Here is a 25,160-nt window from a genome sequence, read left to right as displayed (position 1 = left end):
TAATTAGTTTTTTAATGGCCTCAATAGGCCGTTGACAGTTCGGCGGGTGCTCTGCCAATTCAGCTGCACGCCCGCAGAACTGAAAATCTAAATGACGCGGGGTGATGTCGGGACGCACACCCGACATATCCCCGCATCATTTTATGTGTCAGCCAGCGGGCCCTGCCCCTGCTTGCCGACCAGAAGATGCTGCCCCTAGAGTGCATGAGACTCCTATTTTTAAATACAAAAGACACTAGCTTGAATTTGCCTGTGCTTGACTGATAAGCCCACACACTTTTTCAGGAAGAAGATAAGATTACCTATTTTTAGGAATTCTAATTCTTGAGTAGTTCATATTCCACTTCACTCCTACCATCGCTTTTAGTGTTTGATGATGTGACTATTATAACCTACAGTCCAGACCACCAAAGTTAAATACTGTAGACTGGTTGATGCACAACACCTGTATTTAGTGTGTGCTTGGTGAACAGAGGGTGCTGGTGAGAAGTGACTGAAGCATTCTGGGAGAAGTCATCGCAGCCACCGTGACTCAGGAGGGAACCGAGGAGAAGGACTCTTGCACTCAACAGGAGGAAGGGCATCCAACAGAGGGCACTGGTGAGAAGTGACTGAAGCATTCTGGGAGAAGTCATCGCAGCCACCGCAACTCAGGAGGGAATCGAGGAGGACCCACTGTCAAAAAACGGAATAGCCCCAAACATTACATTGCTGTAGTGTTTCCATCCCTCCCTCCTCCTCAAACCTAAAAAAAAAGAGAGGAAGAGGCAGTGCCTTCAGGAGTGCACCAGACCTGCGAGGGACTGTCTTCTGAAAGTGGATTTTAAAGAAAAAGCAGCTGATTGGTGAGTAATCCTGGGAGCAGACTCGGAAGGAGGAGCACCGGAGCAGTGAGTATAAATCTTGCTTACTTCGGGGATTCGCGGCCTTGTCTCCAGGGAGGAGTACCGGAGCGGTGAGTATAAATCTAGCTTACCTCGGGGTTTCGCGGCCTTGTCTCCAGGGAACAGACACGGAGGGAGGAGCACCGGAGCGGTGACCTCGGGGCACAGAGTAACTGAAGCCAAAATGGAAAAAAGTGATGTCACAGAAAAGCTGTGACCTGATTGGTTGGTAGGAAATCTGCACCAAATTTGAAAAAAAAAACACTGCAAAGCTAATTAATAAATTAATTATCTAAGTCAAGATGGCTGGGCAGGTGATGTGCTGTAGCTGTATGATGTGGGAGCTGGCAGATCCCATTGCGAGCCGCAGTGACCACATCTGCAGCAAGTGTTGGTTGCTGGAGGAACTCCGGCTCAGAATTGATGAGCTGGAGTCCGAGCTCCAGACGCTGCAGAGGGGGAGAGTTACCTGGACGCTTTGTATCAGGAGGCGGTCACACCTGGTAGATTAAGTACCTCAAGTCCGGTCAGTGGTCAGGGTCAGCAGGGTGTGACTGCAAGGGAGGCAGGTAGAGGGATCCTGTGTTCAAGAACAGAGGAGCCTCAGCTCTTGACCTTGTCCAACAGGTACGAGGTACTTGCTCCCTGTGTGGATGAGGAAGAAGGCTGTAGGGAGGATGAGCCAGCTGACCACGGCACCATGGCACAGGAGGCCATTCAAGAGGGGGGAGAAAAAAGACAAGTGGTAGTTGTAGGGGATTCTATAATTAGGGGAATTGATAGCTTCCTTTGTAAGCAGGATCGAGAGTCCCGCGTGGTTTGTTACCTGCCCGGTGCCAGGGTGAGGGACATCTCTGACCGGCTTGAAAGGATATTGGAGAGGGAGGGGGAGGATGCAGTTGTTGGGGTCCACGTCGGGACAAATAACATAGGTAAGACTAGGAAAGAGGACCTGTTTGGGGATTATCAGGAACTAGGAACTAAATTAAAGAACAGGTCCTCAACGGTTATAATCTCTGGATTACTACCCGAGCCACGTGCAAATTGGCATAGGGACGCGAGAATAAGGGAATAAACACATGGCTAAAGGAGTGGTGCGGTAAAGAGGGGTTCCATTTTGTGGGGTATTGGAACAGGAGGGATCTGTACCGTTGGGACGGTCTCCATCTGAACCGATCTGGGACCAATGTTCTAGCGAAAAGGGTAAATAGGGTGGTCAACAGGACTTTAAACTAGAAAGTGTGGGGGGAGGGAAGGGTAAAACTCCAAGAAGTATGACTAATGGGAAACAAAGCAGCAGGTTAGCGTGAGGGGGGGTGGATTCAACTTCATGGAAAATTATGAAAAAACTGAAAAGAAAGGAGAGCCCAGGAGAGGCTATTAAAGTCTCCAGAACACAAAATAGGACAGTGTGTTTGGAAAGGGCTAGGAATCTAACTTCAAGCACATCAGATAAAGGGACGACAATGAGAAAGGGGACAGGAAATACAGGACTGAAGGCGTTGTATCTGAATGCACGCAGTATACGAAATAAGGTAAATGAGCTTGTGGCGCATATTGAAATTGGCAGGTATGATGTGGTGGGCATCACGGAGACATGGCTGTAAGGGGATCAGGACTGGGAGTTAAATATCCAAGGATATACATCCTATCGAAAAGATATGCAGGTTGGCAGAGGGGGTGGGGTTGCTTTGTTAGTAAGAAATGAAATTAAATCAATAGCAAGAAATGATGTAGGGTCAGATGATGTAGAATCTGTGTGGGTAGAGTTGAGGAACCGCAAAGGTGAAAAAACCATAATGGGAGTTATGTACAGGCCTCCGAACAGTAGTCAGGATGTGGGGCACAAGATACAGCAGGAGATAGAAAAGGCGTGTAAGAAAGGCAAGGTTACAGTGATCATGGGGGATTTCAATATGCAGGTAGACTGGGAAAAACAGGTTAGTAGTGGATCCCAAGAAAAGGAATTTGTGGAATGTCTACGAGATGGCTTTTTGGAGCAGCTTGTGGTGGAGCCCACTAGGGAACAGGCAATTCTAGATTTACTGATGTGTAATGAAGCAGATTTGATAAGGGAGCTTGAGGTTAAGGAACCCTTAGGAGGAAGTGACCATAGTATGATAGAATTTACCCTGCAATTTGAGAGGAAAAAGCTGGAATCAGATGTAACGGTATTACAGTTGAATAAAGGCAACTACAGAGGCATGAGGGAGAAGCTGGCCAGAATTGACTGGGAGATGAGCCTAGCAGGAAAGACAGTGGAACAGCAATGGCAGGAGTTTCTGGGAGTAATTTGGGAGACACAGCAAAAATTCATTCCTAGGAAGAAGAAGCATACTAAAGGGAGGACGAGGCAACCATGGCTGACAAGGGAAGTCAGGGACAGCATAATAGCTAAAGAGAAAGCATACAATGCGGCGAAGAGCAGTGGGAAACCAGGGGATTGGGAAGCCTACAAAGACCAACAGAGGACAACTAAAACAGAAATAAGGAGGGAGAAGATTAAATATGAGGGTAAACTAGCCAGTAATATAAAAGAAGATTGCAAGAGTGTTTTTAGATATATAAAGGGTAAAAGAGAGGCAAAAGTGGATATTGGGCCGCTGGAAAATGGCGCTGGAGAAGTAGTAGTGGGGAACAAAGAAATGGCGGAGGAACAGAATAGGTACTTTGCGTCAGTCTTCACAGTGGAAGACACGAGTGACATCCCCAAAGTTCAAGAGCGTCGGGAGGCAGAGGTGAGTATGGTGGCCATTACCAAGGAGAAGGTGCTAGGAAAACTGAAAGGTCTGAAGGTGGATAAATGACCTGGACCAGATGGATTACACCCCAGAGTTCTGAATGAGATAGCTGAAGAGATAGTGGAGGCGTTAGTGGTGATCTTTCAGGAATCACTGGAGTCAGGGAGGGTTCCAGAGGACTGGAAAATCGCTAATGTAACCCCCCTGTTTAAGAAGGAAGTGAGGCAAAAGATGGGAAATTACAGGCCGATTAGCCTGACCTCGGTCGTTGGTAAGATTTTAGAGTCCATTATTAAGGATGAGATTTCAGAATACTTGGAAATGCATGGTAAAATCGGGCAAAGTCAGCATGGTTACATCAAGGGGAGGTCATGCCTGACAAATCTGTTAGAATTCTTTGAGGAGGTAACAAGTAGGTTAGACAAAGGCGAGCCAATGGATGTTATCTACTTGGACTTCCAGAAGGCCTTTGACAAGGTGCCGCACAGGAGGCTGCTCAGTAAGATAAGAGCCCATGGTGTTAGAGGCAAGGTATTAGCATGGATAGAAGATTGGCTGTCTGGCAGGAGACAGAGAGTGGGGATAAGGGGGTCCTTCTCAGGATGGCAGCCGGTGACTAGTGGAGTTCCGCAGGGGTCAGTGTTGGGACCACAACTTTTCACTTTATACGTTAATGATCTAGATGAAGGAACTGAGGGCATCCTGGCTAAGTTTGCAGATGATACAAAGATAGGTGGAGGGACAGGTAGTATTGAGGAGGCGGGGAGGCTGCAGAAGGATTTGGACAGTTTAGGAGAATGGACAAAGTAGTGGCAGATGGAATACAACGTGGGGAAGTGTGAGGACATGCACTTTGGTAGGAAGAATAGAGGCATAGACTATTTTCTAAATGGGGAGAGAATTCAGAAGTCTGGAGTTCAAAGGGACTTGGGAGTCCTAGTCCAGGATTCTCTTAAGGTTAACTTGTAGGTTGAGTCGGTAGTTAGGAAGGCAAATGCAATGTTGGCATTTATTTCAAGAGGACTAGAATATAAAAGCAGGGATGTGCTGCTGAGGCTTTATAAGGCTCTGGTCAGACCACATTTAGAATATTGTGAGCAATTTTCGGCCCCATATCTCAGGAAGGATGTGCTGGCCCTGGAGAGGGTCCAGAGGAGGTTCACGAGAATGATCCCAGGAATGAAAGGCTTAACATATGAGGAATGTTTGAGGGCTCTGGGTCTATACTCGATGGAGTTTAGAAGGATATGGGGGGATCTGATTGAAACTTACAGAATACTGAAAGGCCGGGATAGAGTGGACGTGGGGAAGATGTTTCTATTGGTAGGAGAGACTAGGACCCGAGGGCACAGCCTCAGAGTAAAAGGAAGACCTTTTAGAACAGAGATGAGGAGAAACTTCTTTAGCCAGAGAGTGGTGAATCTATGGAATTCATTGCCACAGAAGGCTGTGGAGTCCAGGTCATTGAGTGTATTTAAGACCGAGATAGATAGGTTCTTGATTGGTATGGGGATCAAAGGTTACAGGGAGAAGGCGGGAGAATGGGGTTGAGAAACTTATCAGCCATGAATGAATGGCGGAGCAGACTCAATGGGCCGATTGGCCTAATTTCTGCTCCTATGTCTTATGGTCTTATGGAAAGATTGAATGACTGATTTCAGGTTTTCTGTTTAATTCTGGATGCAGGACAAACTATTTTGAGTTTTGCTTGCTGACTGTAGAATTTCCACAAACATATAGCACAAAAGGAATTACAGAATTATAGAATGATGCAGCTCAGAAGGCCTTTTGGCCTATCCTGTGTCTGTCAGCTCTTTCAAAGAGCTATACACTTTCTTGCTCTTTCCCCATAATCTTGCAAATTTTCCCCTTCAAGTAGAACCATAGGAATACGTGTAAGCCATTTTGTTTCACAAGCCTGTTCTGCTATTCAAGGAGAACATGGCTGACCTGTGACCTAATTTCATACGAGGCCTTTGCTCCATATTCCTTAATAAATTTGGTTGACGAAAATCTCTCAATTTCAGATTTAAAATTAACAGTTGATCCAGAATCAACTGAAATTTGTGGCAGGGTGTTCCAAACTTCAATCTTTCATGTGTAGAAATGTTTCCTAACTTTACGCATGAAAAGTGTGGCTTGCCCATTTTGTTTTTGAAAAGGGCTGTAATGTTAGCAATTCTCAAGTCCTCTGGAGTCACTCCCATATCCAAGGAGGATTGGAAGTCTATGGGCCAGCACTTCCACAGTTTCTATCCTTACTTCCTTCAGCAACCGAGTATGCATTCATCCATTTTAAGCGTTGCCAACTTTTCGAGTACATTTGTTTTCTGATTATTTAATTCAGTATCCTGGCAATTTCCTTGTTTACTATAGCTTTGGCAAAGTCCTCTCCCCCCAACACTGATGCAAAATACTCATTTAGTACCTCAGCAATGATTTCTGCCTCAACCAAAGGTCTACATTTTGATCCTTAGTCAGTCCCACTGTTCCTCTGATAATCCGAGGCTATGGAAGGCATTTGGGTTTCCGTTATATTGGCATCCAGTCTATCCTTGCACTGTCTCTTTGTCCCTCTTATTTTATTTTTCACTTGTCCTCTGTACTTATAATACTTAGCCTGATTCTCCCTTGTATTAGCAAACTGACTTCTGTCATATGCTGTCTTTTTTTTCTCGCTCCTAACACATCTAGAAAGCTATGAGCAGGATTTTTCAGCCAGCGTGCGGGGGTGGGCCTGACACACTGATGCGTAAAATGACGCACGATGACGTCGGGCGCGCGTCCCAACGTCATTGCGCTGTCTTGTTATCTTTCTTTCGGTGGGCATGCGCTAGAGTCAGCTGCATGCCCACCAATATTTAAACGGCCTATTAAGGCCATTAAGGAAGTAATTAATGTAATTGTTAACACTGCCCATCAACCTTAAGGTTGGTGGGCAGGCGAAAAGACTAAGCGGCCTTTACCTTTTTTAGGAAACCTCATCCACGAGCAGGATGAGGTTTCCTAAAGCTTTTATTAATTTAATTAAAAAATTTACCTCCGTGCCTCGGAGATTGAAACGCTCTTTCGTTTGCATGGGCAAAAAAGCGCTGGCCCTGACTCTCCCTCCTCCTCCCGCCCGCACAGGTAGCACTGAGCGCTACGGCTCGCGTCTTACGCTGGGCGGGCCTTAATTGATCTACCCGCATAAAATGGCAGCACGGAGCCGATTGTGGGCGGCGATCAGCTCCGCGACTGCTCCCGCCCACCAACTGAAAAATTCAGGCCTATGGTTTTGGTTGCCCTACCTTTCTCGGCGGGAATGTACCTAGTTTCTACCTGAACCAACTCCTCTTTAAGGACTACCTATTGTTTTGTTACATTTCTGCCTACCTGTTATTGACTCCAGTTTACTTGGCCCAGATCCCTCCTCAACATGGACAAGGGCAGCAGAGCTTTAGATGATCTCAAGTTTACAGAGGGTAGAATGTGGAGACTAGCCAGCTTTTTCTATTAAGAGTGGATTTAGCTCACTCAGCCTCATTCCTAGTTCAGTATTATCACAACCATGTCTGTCTGGTTTTGTCAGCGTTTCATGACATATTTATCAATTTTGTTCTGTAGGTTCACCCGGATGCATTGGTTCAGTTTTTGCGGTCAGTGGCGAAGCAATGGTGTTCATCAATGACCTCAAAGAAAGTTGTGCACAAAGATCTAGCAAACAATGTGTTGTGGATTTCCCCTTGCCCAATGTGACTTTGATTCTTGCGTCAGCTCAAGGGAATCTCTGGCATCCAGCAACAGTAATGCTAAGCAGCTAATCACATTGAAGAATTCTCAGGCAGTAAACCAGAAAGTAATTTTCTTCACTTTGTAATGGTTTTTATAGAAAATGAAATAAAGATTGGGACATACACATGGGATTAAGGTAGAAGCTAAATATCATAAAGTTTAAAAAAAACTGATTTTTTTTTTTTGGTCATGATGAAGAATTGCAATATTCCACCAATATGAAATTAGATTTTTGGAACCAGGAGAGGTTGATCATCAGTAGTTATGAAGTTAGCACACGGTTAAAAACCCAGTTTCACTTCATTAAACAAGGTATAACTTCTTCACGGGATTGTACAGCAAGAGTAATAGTGTAAAAGTGGAAGTTCACACCAATTCTAGTGATTTCAGCAGGTTTCCATCTTGAACAGTCCACCCTGTAGAGGAGCAATGATACACCAACAGTCACTTCTTGATTTCCATTTTTAACTGCCCGTGCATGGATGTCAGAAGTGCTATCAGTTTTGCAGTGGTAATGATGGTAAATGTTGACTGTTGTGGCCAAAGAATTAGTGCATTGTGTTAATACTGAAATTGAGGCTCTTATTTTCATCTATAATGTCTATCATCATTCAGGATATATTGACCATTTTTCAATGGAAATCATTTGGGAAAATAAGGGCCACAATTTTATCCCCTTTGCCCAGTCCATTACTGGCCGCAGGTTGCTCCTTTCCCTCCTTGCACCATTTCAACATCATTGACTTTGGAGTTGGCCGTGGCTCTCGCTACAGTCAGGGAGGGGCCTAACATAAATTGAAAGGCCATGGCTAATGATGACATTGCTGCCTCACTGTGATTTTAATGATGTCAGAGGCAGTGCACCCAGTGTAAAATCCAATAAAAGCACCACGGTAGGAGGTGCCTACCGATCAGAAGAGGCCAAGATAAGTTTTGAAAAATTACATTCGTGGAAAGTCCTTATGGATCAGGAAAAACAGGAGTTCATCATCCAGGCTCTGTAAGGATGTTGGGCCTCCCAGCGCCAGACTTGCCTCTCCGTCTTCCCACTGTTATTCTGACGAATATACTTGCTAAGTGCTGACATTATGCTGAGGGCCTTTGGGTCCTTGACATCTTGCCAATCTTGACGTCAGTCCTGCTAGTTTTGGAAGGGAGACGCTCCTGGATTATCTAAACAAGACCCAGACGTCAAAGCAGCCCGTTCCTCCCGTTGAGATCTCTATGGGGATTACCCACCTGCTCTCCCATCCACATCACAACCTAATAGGAATGCACGCCGCATCCCAGGAAAAATCGAGGCCAATATGTATCAACAAAGACTTGGGGGAGAATAAAGGCTAGATAAGTTGTCAATATGTTTTCTACAGAGAATATAGAACGAACAGCTTAGTTTGTCTAGGCAATCGAGAAAACAGATCGATCATTATGATGTGTTCCTTCTGTGTTTGCAAAGAAAGAGAGCAAAGGTGAAAGCTTTTGCAGGTGAAAAGTCTTTGAGGCAGAGAGACTGCAGATAATGCAGGCTCAAAAGTAGACAGTTAACTACCGGGAGTGGCTGTTCTGTTTGAGACTGTAGGAAATTATGTTTCCAAACAGTTGATAAAATCATCTGAAATTCCCCTTTCCTTCATTTTAGTCAAGGCATTAATGAGTTGAAGTCTCCGCTCAAATTGCAGATGAACATGCTAACCTTTCATATGCTATTATCCTGTGGCATTATTTCAGACCATGGGCAGAATTTTGCCGTTGGCGAGCAGGGGGTGAGGCCCGCTCGCCGACACGTAAAATGACGCGGGATAACATCGGGCGGAACCCCCGACGTCATCCCGCCCCATTTAAATTTTCAGGAAGGTGGGGGCGCAGCAAAATCAGCTGCAGGCCCGCCGACCTGTCAGTGGCCAATTGAGGCCATTGACAGGATCATTTAAACAATTAAAGGACCTGCCCATCCAACCTTAACATTGGCGGACAGGTCAGGAACCCCGGCGGCAAATAGAAAAAACATGAAACCTCATCCACCGACAGGATGAGGTTTCATGCAGGGTTTTAAAAAGTTTAATAAAGTTATAGTGTAAATGATGAACATGTCCCGTCTCATGTGACATGGTCACATGAAGGGGACATATTAGGAATTTTTTTTTTCTCTATTTTAAATTTTTTTCAAAGTGGAAGTGTTCTCCCTGAGGCTGCACTTAGCCTCAGGGAGATGTGCACTCTTTCGTGCACATGCGTGAAAGAGCGCACTCTCGCTTTTGGGGAATCCCCCCGCCTGCACAGTAAGCGCATAGCGCTTCCTGCCGGATGTCACACTGGGCGGGCCTTAATTGGCCCGTCCACGTAAAATGGTGGTGCGGCCCGCTTCACTGGCGGGGATCAGCTCAGAAAATTCTGCCCCATAAGTTCAGGCTACCTTAGCTTTAATTTATTTCCTCAAATTGATCTTTATCCAGTATATTGTTACATACAGGAAAGAGGCAAACTTGAACTACTTTATCCGTTGAAGAGTCATACGGACTCAACGTTAACTGTGTTCCTCTCCGCAGATGCTGCCAGACCTGCTGAGTTTTTCCAGGTATTGTTATTTTTGTTTTGGATTTCCAGCATCCGCAGTTTGTTGCTTTTATCCTTTCACTGTCTGTCTGTAAGCAGATGTGTTTTTAATTGTCTAAAAATAGGCTGTGGCATGTTTCCCTAAACCCTCAGTTTGTGAAGTCCAATTCTTAAAGTGACTCACTGCAAACTCTCTTTATGATTAAATTAGAAGGTTAGTTTAGTCACACAATCAAACACGGGGGGGGGGGGGGGAATGCTCGCAACTTAATATGCACACAACATGCATACAAATATCCAGTAAAGGAGGGTAGAAAAGAGGAGTTTTACAACTATGAATAACTTAACAGTAAAAGAACCACAGAAATGGATATCATTTCACATGATTTCCAGAGTCCAGAAAGTCAAAGAAGGACATGTTTCTTCACGGAGAAGTTCAAGTTCCAGTAGGTTCCTGGGAGAAGACAGCAGTGCAGAATCCCTTTAAAGTGAATGGCGATGCAGCAAGATGAGATTGCCATACATAGACTTGGTCTGCTTGGCAGGCAATGGTCAGGGGCTTCCAGATAAACAGGCGTCGAGTTGCTGAGACTTGTTGCAGGTTGCTTGGTCAACCTAGAGTCCTGCTGTTGGTCTTGCAGGTTGAAGTTAAATCAGCAGACTGCTTGTTTGAATTCTCAACTGAATATAGAAATTTCAAAATGATCACTTGAGTCATGTGGCCTCTTTCCTCTAAAATGATTTCATAAAGGGATGTTATCTGGTGTCAGAACCTGGCTTTTGCTTTATAGCTTATAATGTCCCAGTCATTGGCCTCTGTAAGAGTCATTACCCATATTACTGACCCTGATCTGGGTAGCTATCATCTCGGTAGACCCATGGACTTTACTAGAGGGGTAAACTTATAAAGATGCAAATGATGTTCATTTCCCTTCCGTAGTTCCTTTTTGCAATTGATCTGACAATCCCACATGTGAGATGGTGGCAATTAGCGCCTCTGCAGATATAACGCGGTTCAATGTTTCTCGCTTTGTTATAGTCCTCTGGTTTTGTGGATTACAATGTGTCCTCACAGAGAGGTGTACGATTCCACAAGGATGAGGGTGGAACTCTTTTGTTCTTGTAACTGCTATTGGAAATTTCCAGAAACTATGATCAATCTTGTGAGTCATGTAGCAGCCATCTTTTGGGTCAGCAAAGTCCATTTCTAAATAAGCATAAAGAATAAAATTGTGATTTACACAGTTATGATTTCTTTCATGCCTTACTGACATGTCAATATTGAGATAAAATAGAGCTCAGAGTTCAAATTGCTCATTAATCATAACGTAAAAAGCTTAGAAAGATAAAGCTAGGCACAATAAATAACTCAGCTTATCAGAAGGCTGGAGCTGGGCATCTATCAGTAAGTGTCTAAACTTGATGTTCAAATAAAGAAAGATTAATGCAGTTCTGCTAAAGAGGTCTACACATTGTTTTGTGCAGTCCTTTGCAAAAATCATTGGCCTAAATTTTGTGAAGAAAGCTGCACAGAAAGATCTGGGAATCTCTGTCAAGAGAACTATAACAGTGCTGAAATGCAATTGTTGTAGTATTGTTTAATGAGGTTTCCCAGCACCAAGCTGCAGTGATGTCATCAAGCTGTCAAAGCTGCCAATCCCATTGTAGAATTCCATCAGAGAGCCTACCAGAAAATAAAAAGCACAAATAATCAAACCACATTTCAAAAAGTTACAAGAGAATGAAATAAATAATAGAACATAGACATATGGTTATGGTAGAAGCTGAAATGACATGAGCAATTTTTTAAAAATTAGATTTTTGAAACTAGACTTTTTAAATAATTAATCATAATGGAGACATTTAAAAACATTCCACCAATATAAAATTATTTTTTTAGGGTCCGATCAATTGTTCATTATTACTCAGATCGCCATTAAAAACCTAGTTTTACCACATTGAAAGAGGCATAACTTTCTATGGAGTATCTAACTGTTATATGAGGGCAGAAAAGGAGAAGTTCTTGCCAGAGCAGTTGGATTTCGCTGATTGCCAGTTCTGGTGGTGGGGAATCCACACTGCAGCCCATGGTGAAACAGTAAATGACAGACCACAGCTTCAGGATTTCGATGTTAATTTGCACTAAATTCTGAAGATGTGGTCAGGTTCTGAAGGTGGATGGCATGAACGTCAAAAACTACGTAAATTCCAGGCCATTGTTGCTTTTATCGTAAAGGTATATGGTAAGTTATTCAGCTTCTTTAACCTTGGGATGAAACAAGTTTTTAATTAGGAAAAATAAAATTGTATCTCTCCTTGAAGGCAATAGTACTTTTAGCCTTGCTGTTGAAAGACCAGTTAATCCTTGAAATCAGTAATGGGCAATCAGGTTTTGCTAATTCCCTGTACACTTTAAAAAAAAATTGACCTCCTTTTAATGCACGTACAGAATTAGGGCTTTCATTCATTTGTGTTAGACGTTGGTCAGAGTGATACCTTGGGCTGAATTATAGTCCTCGGAAAGCTTGAGTCAGGCCATTTCCTGACGCTGCATTTCCGACTTGGAAAGTCAGCCCATTCGCCCTGAATTTTGGTTTTGGAGTCAGGTGCTGCCTGGGGTCTCGGCTGCCACTTCTGGAGACATGCCCAAGGTGGCAGTGGAGGCAACAAGGCTGGTGAGGCTGAAAGGTTAAAAGGCCCGCCTCCGTTTATTGGGACATTAGCCCATTGTATTCATGGTTGTTAGGCCCTCACCCCCATCACCTAATCCCAATGACCCCTCCATGCTCCCCATGTCCCCTCCATAACACCTCATGTCTCCCATGCTCCCTCCATGCCCCGCAAGCATCCTACATGCCTACTTACCCAGTATTACCAAGTATAGAACTCATGAGCCAAATAATATAAAACTGGCAAGTCTTTAAAATGCTCATGAAATTAAAAAGAACAATCAGCCATTCAAAATTCCCTTTGGGGAAAAATGCCCCTCTTAAAAGCTCAAAAAACTGTCAGTCAAATTCAAACCTTCATACTGCCATTGGAAAAACTATCAACAAAGCTGGCTGAAGAGATAGCCATACATCTGTTTTGCCAGATGGCCTCATTATGCATGCCTGACTGAGTTCCAATAATCACTAAGGGATTCAGCTCTGTGTCTCCCTCTTTGTTATAGTCCTCTGGTTTCGTGGATTACAATGTGTTCTTACAGAGGTGTTGTTTACACAGCTGCAAAGAGGACTACTTGCTTTGTTTGACTGATCTTGTTATACGTTTATCTTCCTTTTGAAGTGATTTTTCACTGCCTATTTGGACAAGATTAGGAGATGTTAAGTGGATTAAAGTTTTTTTTCAAGAGATTTTGAAAGGCTATTTTTTAAAATCTCATGAGCATTTCAAAAACTTGCCACTATTATTATATTGTTCATTGATTTTGTACCTAGTAGATACTAGAAGAATACTTCAAAGGCTCAGATGATGTCAGGACATTAAATCAATGTGAAGATCAAACCACAGGGACCCGACATACATTAATATCTGATTCTACACACTGTTGAATGTAGAAGAGGATTTTATCCATTAGATACAATACTCCAGTGCACCTGAACCATTACACAGTGCCAGTCGATAAATGGTGTCTTACCTTTTAAGGACAGAGCCCTAGGATCAATCACTGCTGGTTCAAAATCCTGGAACTCCTTCCCTAACAGCACTGTGGGTGTACCTACACCACATGGACTGCAGCAGCTCAAGAAGACAGCTCACCATCACCTTGTCAAGGGCAACTAGGGATGGGCAATAAATGCTGGCCCAGCCAGCAAAGCCCACATCCCGTGAATGAAAAAAAAAACATATTTAACATCTCGCACAGCATCTAATTGTGACAGTTGAAGTTGGCAAGAGCTTTTATACTTACCTGTCAAAAGGCTCCCAACTCCACAGCAAGCTTCCCAAACCGATTTGTTCACAAACAGACTTAACCTGGCATGGTTCCCACAGCCTTCAGCAACCCACTTGCCTCAATGAAAATAGCAACCTAAGGGAAAATTGTATTTGGAGCAGGCATTTAAATAGCAAACCCAACGTTGTTTTACGTGAGCGTTGGGTCATGACCCACCATGTCCCCTGACCCAGGGAAAATGGTGGGTGGTGGGAATGGCTTGGTAAAATTGTGACCCCACACACCTCCCATTTGGTCCTCGTGATATGAGCTTGCTCAGTGTTAGGAGGGGAAAATTGAGCCCCTTGTTTCTGTTTCCAGCAATTAAAGTTTTTGTCATCTTCAGTGAAATTGGAAGCTATGTGCCAATTCATCGCTGGTCCTCAGGGCAGCATCATATGGCCAACTATCTCCAGCTGCTTCATCAATGACTTTCTCTTCATCATAAGATCAGTTTGGTGATGATTGAAATGAGCTTCATTCATAATTTCTCAAGATAGGGCAGGACCTTCAGGTCGGAGAGCGGGGGAAGGGTCCACTCCCTGACGTGTAAAATGATGGGGAATGACATCGGCAGAACTCCCGACGTCACCCCGCATCATTTCCATTTTCAGATCGGCGGGGGCGCAGCCGAATCAGCTGTGCGCCCACCGACCTGTCAACGGCCAATTGAGGCCATTTAAAAAGTACTTTACATAATTAATGGACCTGCCCGTCCAATTTTAGGGTTGGCAGGCAGGCCGGGAGCCCTGGCGGGCTTAAGAAAAAACATGAAACCTCATCCACGGGCGGGATGTGGTTTCATGAGGGTTTTTAAACATTTAATAAATGTTTCACTAAAAGTGATGCACATGTCCCAACTCATGACAGTGTCCCATGAGGGGAAATGTCAGGGAAATTTTGTTTTCCTCTCTTTAACATTTTTAAATTTGGAGCCCACCTCCCTGAGGCAGCACTTAGCCTCAGGGAGATCAGTGCGCTCTTTTGCGCGCATGCGTGAAAGAGCGCACTCCTGGCTGAGGAAATCCATCCCCGCCTGCACAGGGAGCGCATAGCGCTTCCTGGCGGATGTCACACTGGGCGGGCCTTAATTGGCCCACCCATGTAAAATGGTGGCACGTCCCCAATTGGGGGCACTGATTGGAGGCACGCCTGCCCGCACCCACTCCTGCATCTCCCCCCCCCGATGAGGGGATGAGGAGAAGATTTTTCCCATAATTAAGCAGTCTGTGCCTACATGAACAAGATACAGACTTGAGCTTATAAATGTCAAGTACATTCATAATGTACAAGTGTCAAGCAATGACCATCTCCAATAATGGAGTCTAATCACCTCCCCATGGCATTCAGTGACAATGTAATCGTTATTGGCAAAAGAAGCATTGGAGACATGAGGCTTTTTTCACGCAGTAAGTGGTTAAGATCCGGAATGCACTGCCTGAGATGGTGAAGGCAGGTTCAATCGAGGCATTCAAAAGGGAATTGGATTATTATCTGAAAAGGAACAATGTGCAGGGTTACAGGGAGAAGGCGGGGTGGGGGGGAGGGTGGGGTGGCATTAGGTGAATTGTTAATATAGAGATCTGGCACAGGCACAATGGGCTGAATGGCCTCCTTTCGTGCTGTAAGAATCATGTGAATCATCCTGAACATTCAGATCAATGAATTTTCTTCAGACCAGGAAGATATTTGTGATGACCAAAAGGGGAAGTTCTTTGATAGTGTGGAGGGCAGGAGTGATTAAATGACAAATGATGATGGTGCCAGGCACAAGGAGGGATGATAATTGGACAAGAAAATAATCAAAAGTTTGGTTTCAGAGGAGGTTTAAATTGTTATAGTAGAACAGCAGAGTGAGAAAGAAGCGTAGATAACCTGACAAAGTGGAGAGGATTTCTGTCTTCCAGGACTGTGCAGGAAGAGGAAAGGCAGTGCAGACCACCCCACTGGCCATGTGCTAATAGGGGATCACCAATCCAATTACCAACTCCACCTCCTTCACTCCCACTTCCAGCATTTGCTTCCCCAAAAAATGGGAGTGGTGGCTAAGGTGCATAAAGTTGTTAAATGAGGCTGGAAGACCATGAAGTGTCTAGCTTGCAGTAACCTTCACTGGAGCAGCATATAAAACCAAGAATCGAGTGCGTAGATGGAGTCTGTGATGCACATTTGTCGGAAAGGAATGGTTGTTAACTGCAGATAAACTTAATGGGCATTTCCCCCTTTTCTTCCTCTGCTTTGCTTTGACTTTCTGAAGATTGATCCCTTAGAGGGCTACAGCCATGTATGAATCCAATACATGGATTGAAGAGAAACAACAGACTCCCTCGCCACATGTAAACTTGGCCTTTGATTTTGCATCACTGAGCATTGTTCTTCATATTCCACTTTAAATTAGATCTGTCTTTCTTTTTAATACAGATCACCAGAAGTTGGAAAGAGAGGCTCGGATTTGTCGACTTCTAAAGCATCCCAATATTGGTAAGTGTATTTTTTTAATATCTTTCTAAAACTATAGTTACAAATAAAATGACATCATTGCTTTAATTTTAAAATAATTTACTTTCCACAAAAATTTCAATGCAACTTATGCCTTGACATTGTCAGTACAGAAATCCCTGTGGGTCTACGTTTTGGGAAAAAGATGAATGGTGCTTGGTTTTCTTTTTCGCTCCAATAATTTGTTTAAGCTTCCTTCGTGATCAGTGGATAAATGCTGTGCCTGGAGGATTCCAAGCTCGCTTTCTAGCCTCTATTTAGTCAACTGGACTTGGCCAGGATGGGATCCTGAAGCAGGTGAACAAAGACAAATCAGCAAGGCAAATTTTGTTGTTAGCAGTACGTTGACCATATTAATGACCTGGATTTGGGTATACAGGGCATAATTTCAAAGCTTGCAGATGATACAAAACTTGGAAATGTAGTAAAGAATCAGGGGACTGGTGACAAACTTCAGGAGAACATTGACAGGGCGGAATTTAATCATAACCTTGAGGAAGTTCTGCATAGCCTCCATTAGCGATGGCCTGACGGAATTAAGTGGCTATTGGGGATGTAACTGGTCAGCGAGGGCTTTCCCCTGGATTTAGGATCCCGGGGGTATAAATCTTGCCTGCCAAGAGCTGCTGGTCAGTCAGAGGCTGGCAGCTGTCTATTGTTGGCCGTGCCACCAGGAGCATTGACTTGGTGCTGGTAAAGCACCCAGGGAGAGGCCAGGGTTCGCCGAGGGACCCAGGCAAGAGGTGAGCCAGGGTGGGTGGGAGTTGTAGGAAGGGGGTCGCCAGATGTTGGGGAGAGAGGGGTCAGAAGAAAGGGTGGGGGGCTGGCTCTCAGCGGGCCTCCCGCCTCGCTTCCTGATGACGGGCCCTTTGATTAGAAAAAAGGACCCCTCCCTCTCCCTGGAAGGCTGTAAGCAAACCTGGCAGGGTTTGCGTCTTGGTCTCCCTGGTCCTCAAGAGGGTTGGGAAGGCCATCCATAAGCTTTCCCGCCCCAGACCTAATCGGGGCAGATGGTGGGAAACCTACCCCGTTCCCTCGCACCTGATTAATGCTCCACCCGCCCAACCACCCGTGCCTCCAAGCCTGCCTCGTGGGCAGCATTAAATTCTACCTTGTGTGTGTGAAGTGATTCATTTTGGTAGGATGAATGAGGGAGAGGCAATATGAATTAAATGATACAATTTTAAAGGGGTAACAGGAATACAGAACCTTGTGGGTGAATGTACACAAATCTTTGAAGATGGCGGAACCAGTTGCGAAGGTTGTTAAATCCAAAGGTCCCATATTTTCTTTTAGTAATAAAGGAGCGAGAGTATAAAAACAAGGAAGTTAGCTAAACCTATAAGACACTGGTTAGGCCTCAGAGGAATATTATGTTGAATTGTGGCCATTACAGTTTAGGAAGGATGCCAAGACAGATTTATAAGAATGGTCCAAAATGAGGGACTTCAATTATGGGTACAGAATGGAGAAGTTGGGGTTATTCTCCATACAGCAGAGAAGATCAAGAGGAAATTTGATAGAGATGTTCAAAATTATGAATGGTTTGGTAGAATTTGATAAATAAAATGAAACTGTTTCCAGTGGCGGCAGGATCGGTAACCAGAGGGAACAGATATGAAATGATTGGGCGAAGAACCAGAGGTGACATTAAATATTTTTTAAATAGCAAGTTGAGATTTGAAATCCACTGCCTGAAAATGTGGTGGAAACAGATTCAGCAGTAACTTTTGAAAGGGAATTGGGGAAATACTTGAAGTAAAAACATTATAGGACTATGACGAAAGAGCAGGGCAGTGGGAATAGTTAGATAGCTCTACCAACACTGGGCTGAATAGCCTCCTTTTGTGCTGTATCATCCTGTAATTTTAATGTGGTTTTGTATGCAATTGTCTTTGAAAAACCATGTTAGTTATTCAAAGGAAAGTCACAGTATTGTGGAAAATCTTTTATCAGCAACAGCAAAATGTGCTAATGGGTCAACAATTAGGGGAAAAGAGTGCAGAGCTCTCAAGAAACTTAGGGTGTGTGGTATCCCTGGCCCAAACAGAAATCTTAAAGCCTCATGGACCCACTGGGCCAAATTAGGAATTCCTAGGACCCATGGATTCCAGTTTGAAAGATTATATTTCAGGTAGGTTTCTCTAATGGTGTTAGGTTTAAACTGTTATTGGAACTTTGATGTGTATTAATAGCTGATTCCTATCCCTTTTTTAAAAAAAAATCTGGTTTTATTTAGGTGGTGTCTGGGGATTCTCTTTCTGGAAAGAGATTAGAACCTAATAATTTATAAATCTCAATGCATCCCAGGTGGTAGCATGGAACCATTTTAAATGTTGAGAAATGTTAGTCTGACGGGAACCCATGCTTATTCTGTAATTACTATAATCAGCATGGCTTTTTCAAAGAAATGTTAACATTGCTGTTTATATCCTTAAGTTATGGGGTATTGAGACAGTTTCATGTGCTAGTGTAACAATACTATTTATCTGTATTTCTAGCTATGTATACATTAGAACTATATTTGGCCTGTATATTTTTGTGAGGTGTATAGTACTTTTCCAGGCTATGTTTTCTTTAATGGGCACATGGATTTGAATAGTATCTTTCAAGTTAACCTTTCCTATGGGACTTAAGAAGTGCTGTTTAAATTTATCTTCCGTTTAGATCATTTTTAACTGGATTACATTTATCAGAACTGCATTACATTTATTCTACCTCATTGCAATGCATTTGATACTGCGCATGACTCATGGGATGCTCCTCAAGTATTTTCTTGGGTCGGTGAAATGTGTTTATAATTGCAATTCATCGCTTCAACTGAAGGTTCACCTAGGCTAACAACTCTGCAGCTGAGAGGCAGGGGGCCAGCTCCCAGAACTCTGTTGGAAGGCATAATCCCATCTGATCTGTTGCTTCTTCCTGCCCAGGGAAATGTTGCAGCCTCTGTTTGGTGAGACTAACACCTAAAACTGAGTAGAGTGGAATATGGAATCCCTACCCTCCATTCTGTGGTGCTGATTGCTAATGTTATAATTTAGCAACACCATGTTGATTCTCCATTTAGGCCCAATTTGTACAAACAAAGGTTGCTTCAATCAGAGGTCTCTTGGGCACACTGACGCAATTTTTCTTTTGATTTGAAAAGGTTTTTGCTAAAGTGCATTGTTGGCACAAATTATTTTCCGATTAGATGCCAAGGAATTTAAGCTATGATATTACTGCTCTTACTTCCCAGCCCTGGGCACTGTATTCATCTTGGATTCATTTGAATGTATCAGAACTCAAATTATTCCTTATATTGTGGTCAAGAATAACATTTAACAATTGATTTATTCTTTAAAAAAATCCATCTCACCTGCTTATCACTGGTACTTCAACAGTTGAAATGTATATATTTTAATGACTCAGTGGTGGGAAATAGAGCCCAATCTTCAACTTCTATTTGAAATAGGTATGAAGTTGGTCGAATGCCACTTGCTTTAAGTTGGTGTTATGAGGCCTGAACCACATTTCCCCTCCTTGCCCTCCTCTCCCCCTGCCCCTGCTACTCCTACTGATTTTCAAATGCCGTTCAACCACTTTGCAGATAATTAGTAGGTGACTGGCAGTTGAAAATGGCATCACTGCCTTTCTTTCTTTAAATTGAGTATTCTCTCCAATAAGAAGAAAATGATCTGAATTTTGAAAGCTTTAAGTCTCATTCATGTTTCGTTGCTCATAATGGAAATGTTGATGTTTACATATAGCTGAGAGTGCGTGCATATGAGACAGATACATCTAGGAACCAATCACAAAACACTCAATTTTGTGTTTCCAGAAACCTTTTAGAAAGTCACAAATGGCTGCTGCCAGATCCGTCTGCTCTGTCCCCTCTAAGCAATGCTGTCAGGTCCATACATTGCCTCACCTTTCACTGCTGACATACACTGAAATCCACTCGTTAAACCAAATCTCACAACCAGCCCCAGTTCTTCCAAGTCTTCAGAAGTGATAAATTAGAGGACCCCCTGCACTGCTAAATTCCAGAAGTCCAACTGTAGCACCATCAAAGTCTAGGACTTTTCCCCATGTGAACAAAGCCAAAGACTATCTTCCAGTTTGCCTAAAGCAGAGAATTTCCCCAACTTCTATAAAAGCACAAAAATGTTCCAAGTGTGCTAAAGCACTTATTCCTGCCCCATCTTATTAGTGCTAAATACCTGATATTTGCCTTCATTTGGATACCATCTTGCTGTAATTCTGAACTTTAAAATTTAAATGGATAGAGAAAGGAATATACAAGATCTTGTATCTCTCTTCTAATTTTTCATGCATTCCCACCACTTCAATGTATTGTCCCCTACTCCATCCAACTGTCACTTATCAAACTTTACCTGTTAGAAATTTAGGAGCCCTTTTTTTTTTAGCATCCCTGTAGAGCCGGGTAATGCCAGTGTACATGTGAAGGCTGAGCTGTGGTTTCAGATGAAGTTGTTGAGCTGCAGCATGTAGATGAGAAATAGAGGGGATGGATGCTTGGGGAAACAGTGCAGGAGCAAGATAAGAAGCTATTGCAAATGATACTATGGCTATGATTAGATGGCTAAGAATGAAACCAGGTGAGTGCAGTCCCATCCAGCTGGATGACAACGGCGAGGAGTGATGATGGCAGATTTGAGGGAGAGAACAACAGTACCTGAGAGCAAGAACAATATCAGCTAACATGAGAAGCAGGAGTAGAGGTTGATTGATCAACATTTTAGTGGATTCAGGGTGCAGAAGGTGGATCTCCTAGATAAAATGAGCTGAGAGCGGCCATGAGGGGTGATAGAAGCGAAGTTAGAGAATCGTGTTGTTCCATTACAATCAACCGCATCTGAAGCCCGCATCACCTTGTGGAAAGACCGGCCATCCAGTCTTGAACAAACCCCAGCGATGGAAATTCTACCGGATTAAATCCTTCCCCCTGCAGCTAATTGCAACTGGGCAATCTGGAAGTGCCTTAACAGACTTAGGACTGGTGTAGGTCGTTCAAAGGTGTCACTAAGAAAATGGGGATATACAACCAGCCCGACAACTTGTGAATGTGGAACTGAGCCACAGACTATGCAACATCTCCTGCAATGCCTATTGCTAGAGGAACCCTGCACTGTTGCAGATCTTGCCGAATTTAACAACAAGGCACAAAAATGTGTCCAGTTCTGGCTGGGCCATGTATAGACTGTCCGTGGACATGATAAGAAGAGGAGAGAATAGTACAAGTTCAGGTTTAGAGCAAGGGTCAACTTTAGAGGAAGTTTGGCCTGATAAGCTAGGAAAACGAAGGAAACTGGGACAGCCAGCTGATCACAAGTCCACTAGTTCCCTGCACTTCTTGTTGAAGACGAGGGTGAAGGAGACAGGGGAGAGGAGTTTAAGAAGGTGGTTTACTGTAGGTAAAACAAGCCACATGAAATGTGGAAAATGTACCTTCTGTAAATTATACACTAGACTCCCTATCTTTTTATAAAGGAGTTTGGTGACTTCAGATTGCATCATGAAAGTATTATATCATTCTATGATTTTATTAATGGGTGTCAGGGCTTTTGTGACTGTGTATTCCACTTTCATGTGACACGGAAAAATAGTCTTTCATATTCCAAGCCAGCTCTTGTGCTTCTGACTCTGCATCAACATTAAATAACCTCAAATGCATAATTGGCATTGAAAAGCTTGTTTGTATTGAGCAGTTTAGTATGCATTGTGAGTGGGTGAAAACACTAGTGTACATTTCTGAAAGAGTAACAAAAGGGGGAGCACTTCAAACTGTGAAGTGAGCTTTCAGATCGGTGCTATTGCCATGGATACCGTGGCAGCTGGTGCTCCGGAAGTGCTTTTAATCAGAGTGTTTCAAGCCCACAAAATGTGAAATGAATCCCTTCTGTTAATTATACACCAAAGTCTATCCTTTTGTAAAGCAGTTTGGTGACTTCAGATTGTATCATAAATTCATTGTGTGGGTGGAAAGACAGCCTGGGGGATTTCCTCAAAATCTGAAGACCTAGAATGACCATTCCATAATGCAGAATTGCTGATTTAACAGTTTGTAACAATAGTGACTGCACCGTTTAAAATAAAAGACAACAAAACTAGGCAACTAACACAATATTTTGCAACAAATTGAATTTTTCATCTTTTGAATTGAAATCCTTTCTGTGCTGTCATGCATTTGTTAACCAGGAGACATCCAACACTTACACAGATACTACATAAGGAGCGCCATTAATACATTTTGTATTTGCATTACAAATGCTTTTGAGGTTTTGTTTTCCAGTTTAAAATATATGATATTCCCCAATTCTTTCAGATGAAATAGATTCTTTTCACGTTGCTGCTGGATTTTTAGACATTGGGGATTATGATCAGTTGGGATTGTCACAAGGCTGAAAACGAGATAAAGTTTGTGACAGTCTTGTAAACCAGTCACCAAATCCCTGACAGTTTTAATTGAATCACAGAATGATGAAACTAGAAGGAGGCCAATCGGCCCACCATACCTGTGCAGGCTCTTTGGGAACAGCAATGTCTGTTTATATGCTGTATGTAACAGAGTAAAGTGTCCTAAGGTGCTTCCCAGGAGTGTTATCAAACATAAATTATTATGAACCACAGGAGCCAGATGACCAAATCCTTGGTCAAAGATGTAGGTTTTAAGGATGGGATTAATGGAAGAAAGAGAGCTGAAGAGACAGAGAGATTAGAGAGGGAATTCCAAACCTTGGGGCTTAGCTGCTGAAGGCACGATGAAGATTGGGGATGACCAAGGGGCTAGAATTGGACGAGCACAGATATCTGAGGGTTTAGGATTGGAGGTGGTTACGGAGAGACAGAGGGCGAGGCTGTTGGTGGATTTGAAAATAAGGATGAGAATTTCAAAATCCAGGCATTGCTCAACCAGGAGCCTGTGAAGGTCAACGAGCATGATGGGTGAATGGGTGTGAGTTAGGATAGAGAGCAAAGTTTTTGATTGCTTTAAGTTTCTGGAGGGTGGAAGAGAGAGGTCTGCTGTGTGTTGGAATCATCAAGATAAGGGATAACAAACCATGGATGAGGTGCAGCTATTCAACTATTTCCATTCTTTCCTCATAGCCCTGTAGTTTTTCCCCTGTCAAATGTTTGCCAACTTTAAAAGGAAATTGGATATTGAATCAGCTTCCAGTGCTCTTTCAGGCAGTGTGCTCCTGATCACAGCAACTCACTGTGTAAAACAAAACAATTGCTTCATTTCACCTGGTTCTTTTTCAAATCATCTTAATTCTGCGTCTTCTAATTACCACCCTATCTGCCCCTCGAAACAGTTTCTCAGTTTTGCTCTAGCAAAACATTTTATGGTTTTGAAAACCTCGATCACACCTCTTAATCTTTCCTGCTCTAAGGAAAAAAAAACAGCTTCTCTTGTGTTCCTCCACATAAACTGAACCCTCCCATGGCACTCTTCTGGGAAATCTCTTCTGCATCCTCTCTTGGGCCTCGATATTCTTCCTAAAGTGTGGTGCCCAGATTGGACATAATACTCCAGCTGAGGCCTAACTAGTGTTTAATAACTTAATTGCTTTTGAACTCTATTCCTCTATTAATAAAACTAAGCTCCCATCTGCTTTTTAAACAATCTTCTCAACTTGTCCTGCCTTTCTTCAAAGATATGTGTATGTTCACCTGTGGGTCTCTCCATTCCTGTACCCCTTTAAAATTGTACCATTTAGTTCATATCACCTTTCCTCATTCTACTACTAAAATGTATCACCTCTCATCTCTGTCATAGATTTCATCTGGCATGTGTCCTCCCATTTCTCCAAACTGGAACTATGTCCTCCTGAAGTCTCTTACTATCCTCATTGTTTGCTACATTTCCAAGTCTTGTATCATCTGCAGACTTTGAAATTATGCTCTGTATATCTAAGTCCAGGTCATTAGTATGTGTGAATAAGACCCCTAATATCAACCCTTGGGAGCACCATTGTATACATCCGCCTAGTTTGGAAAGCAATCATTCACTACAACTCTCTGCCTTTTGTGCCATAGTCAATTTTGTATTCATACTGACACTGTCCCTTTAAGCCCATTGGCTTTAATTTTGTTACAAATCTTTTATGTGGTGCTTTGTATATATGGACTTTCAAAAGATATTTGACAATGTCAACTGTACTGCCATCATCAGCCCATCCTTTACTTCATCCAAAAACTCAATTAAATTAGTTAAACACAGTTTGCCTTTAACAGATCTGTGCTGACATTCATTTATTAGCCTATACTTTTACAAATGCCAATTAATTTTGTCCCAGATTTTTGTCTCTCCCGCACCACCAATATTAGGTGGACTGACCAGTTATCACTGGATTTATCCCTCTCCCCTGTTTTAAACAGGGTTATAAAATTTGCAGTCTTCTGGTACCATCCCCACATCCAAGAAGGATTAGAAGGTTTTAGCCAGACCCTGTGTATTTACCACTCTTATTTACCCTAGCAACCTAGGATGCTTCCTGTATGGATCAGGTGACATTTCTACTTTGAGACTGCAAACCCTTTCAGCACCTCCTCTTATAACCTATTCAATATCACTATTATCCCCTCCTTCCTGCTACTTCTGGAAACTTCCACTTCTCCAGTGAATACATATGCAAAGTGTTCATTTCATAGCTCAGCCATGCCCACTGCCTCAATAAGATCTCCTTTTTGTTCCCGATTGGCCCCAACCTTTGTTTGTCTTAAAATGTGTTTTTATGCTAGCCATTAATCTATACTGATACTCTT

General features: G+C 43.1%; 1 protein-coding gene across 26 annotated transcripts in view; it reads left to right on the top strand.

Moving 5' to 3' along the window:
- Positions 1-25,160, top strand: part of LOC144681317 (calcium/calmodulin-dependent protein kinase type II subunit delta) — a 331,255-nt gene that overhangs the window by 100,719 nt on the left and 205,376 nt on the right. For all 26 annotated transcript variants that reach the window (XM_078543053.1, XM_078543061.1, XM_078543010.1 and 23 more), the window contains exon 3: positions 16,311-16,370. In XM_078543053.1, coding sequence (XP_078399179.1) covers positions 16,311-16,370 — 60 coding nt within the window. The remainder of the gene's footprint in view (positions 1-16,310; positions 16,371-25,160) is intronic.

The sequence above is a fragment of the Cetorhinus maximus genome, chromosome 1 (assembly GCF_964194155.1).
Source record: "Cetorhinus maximus chromosome 1, sCetMax3.hap1.1, whole genome shotgun sequence".
Lineage (NCBI taxonomy): Eukaryota > Metazoa > Chordata > Chondrichthyes > Lamniformes > Cetorhinidae > Cetorhinus > Cetorhinus maximus.
Note: the sequence above shows the minus strand (reverse complement) of the source record. Positions and strands in the feature narration are given on the sequence as shown.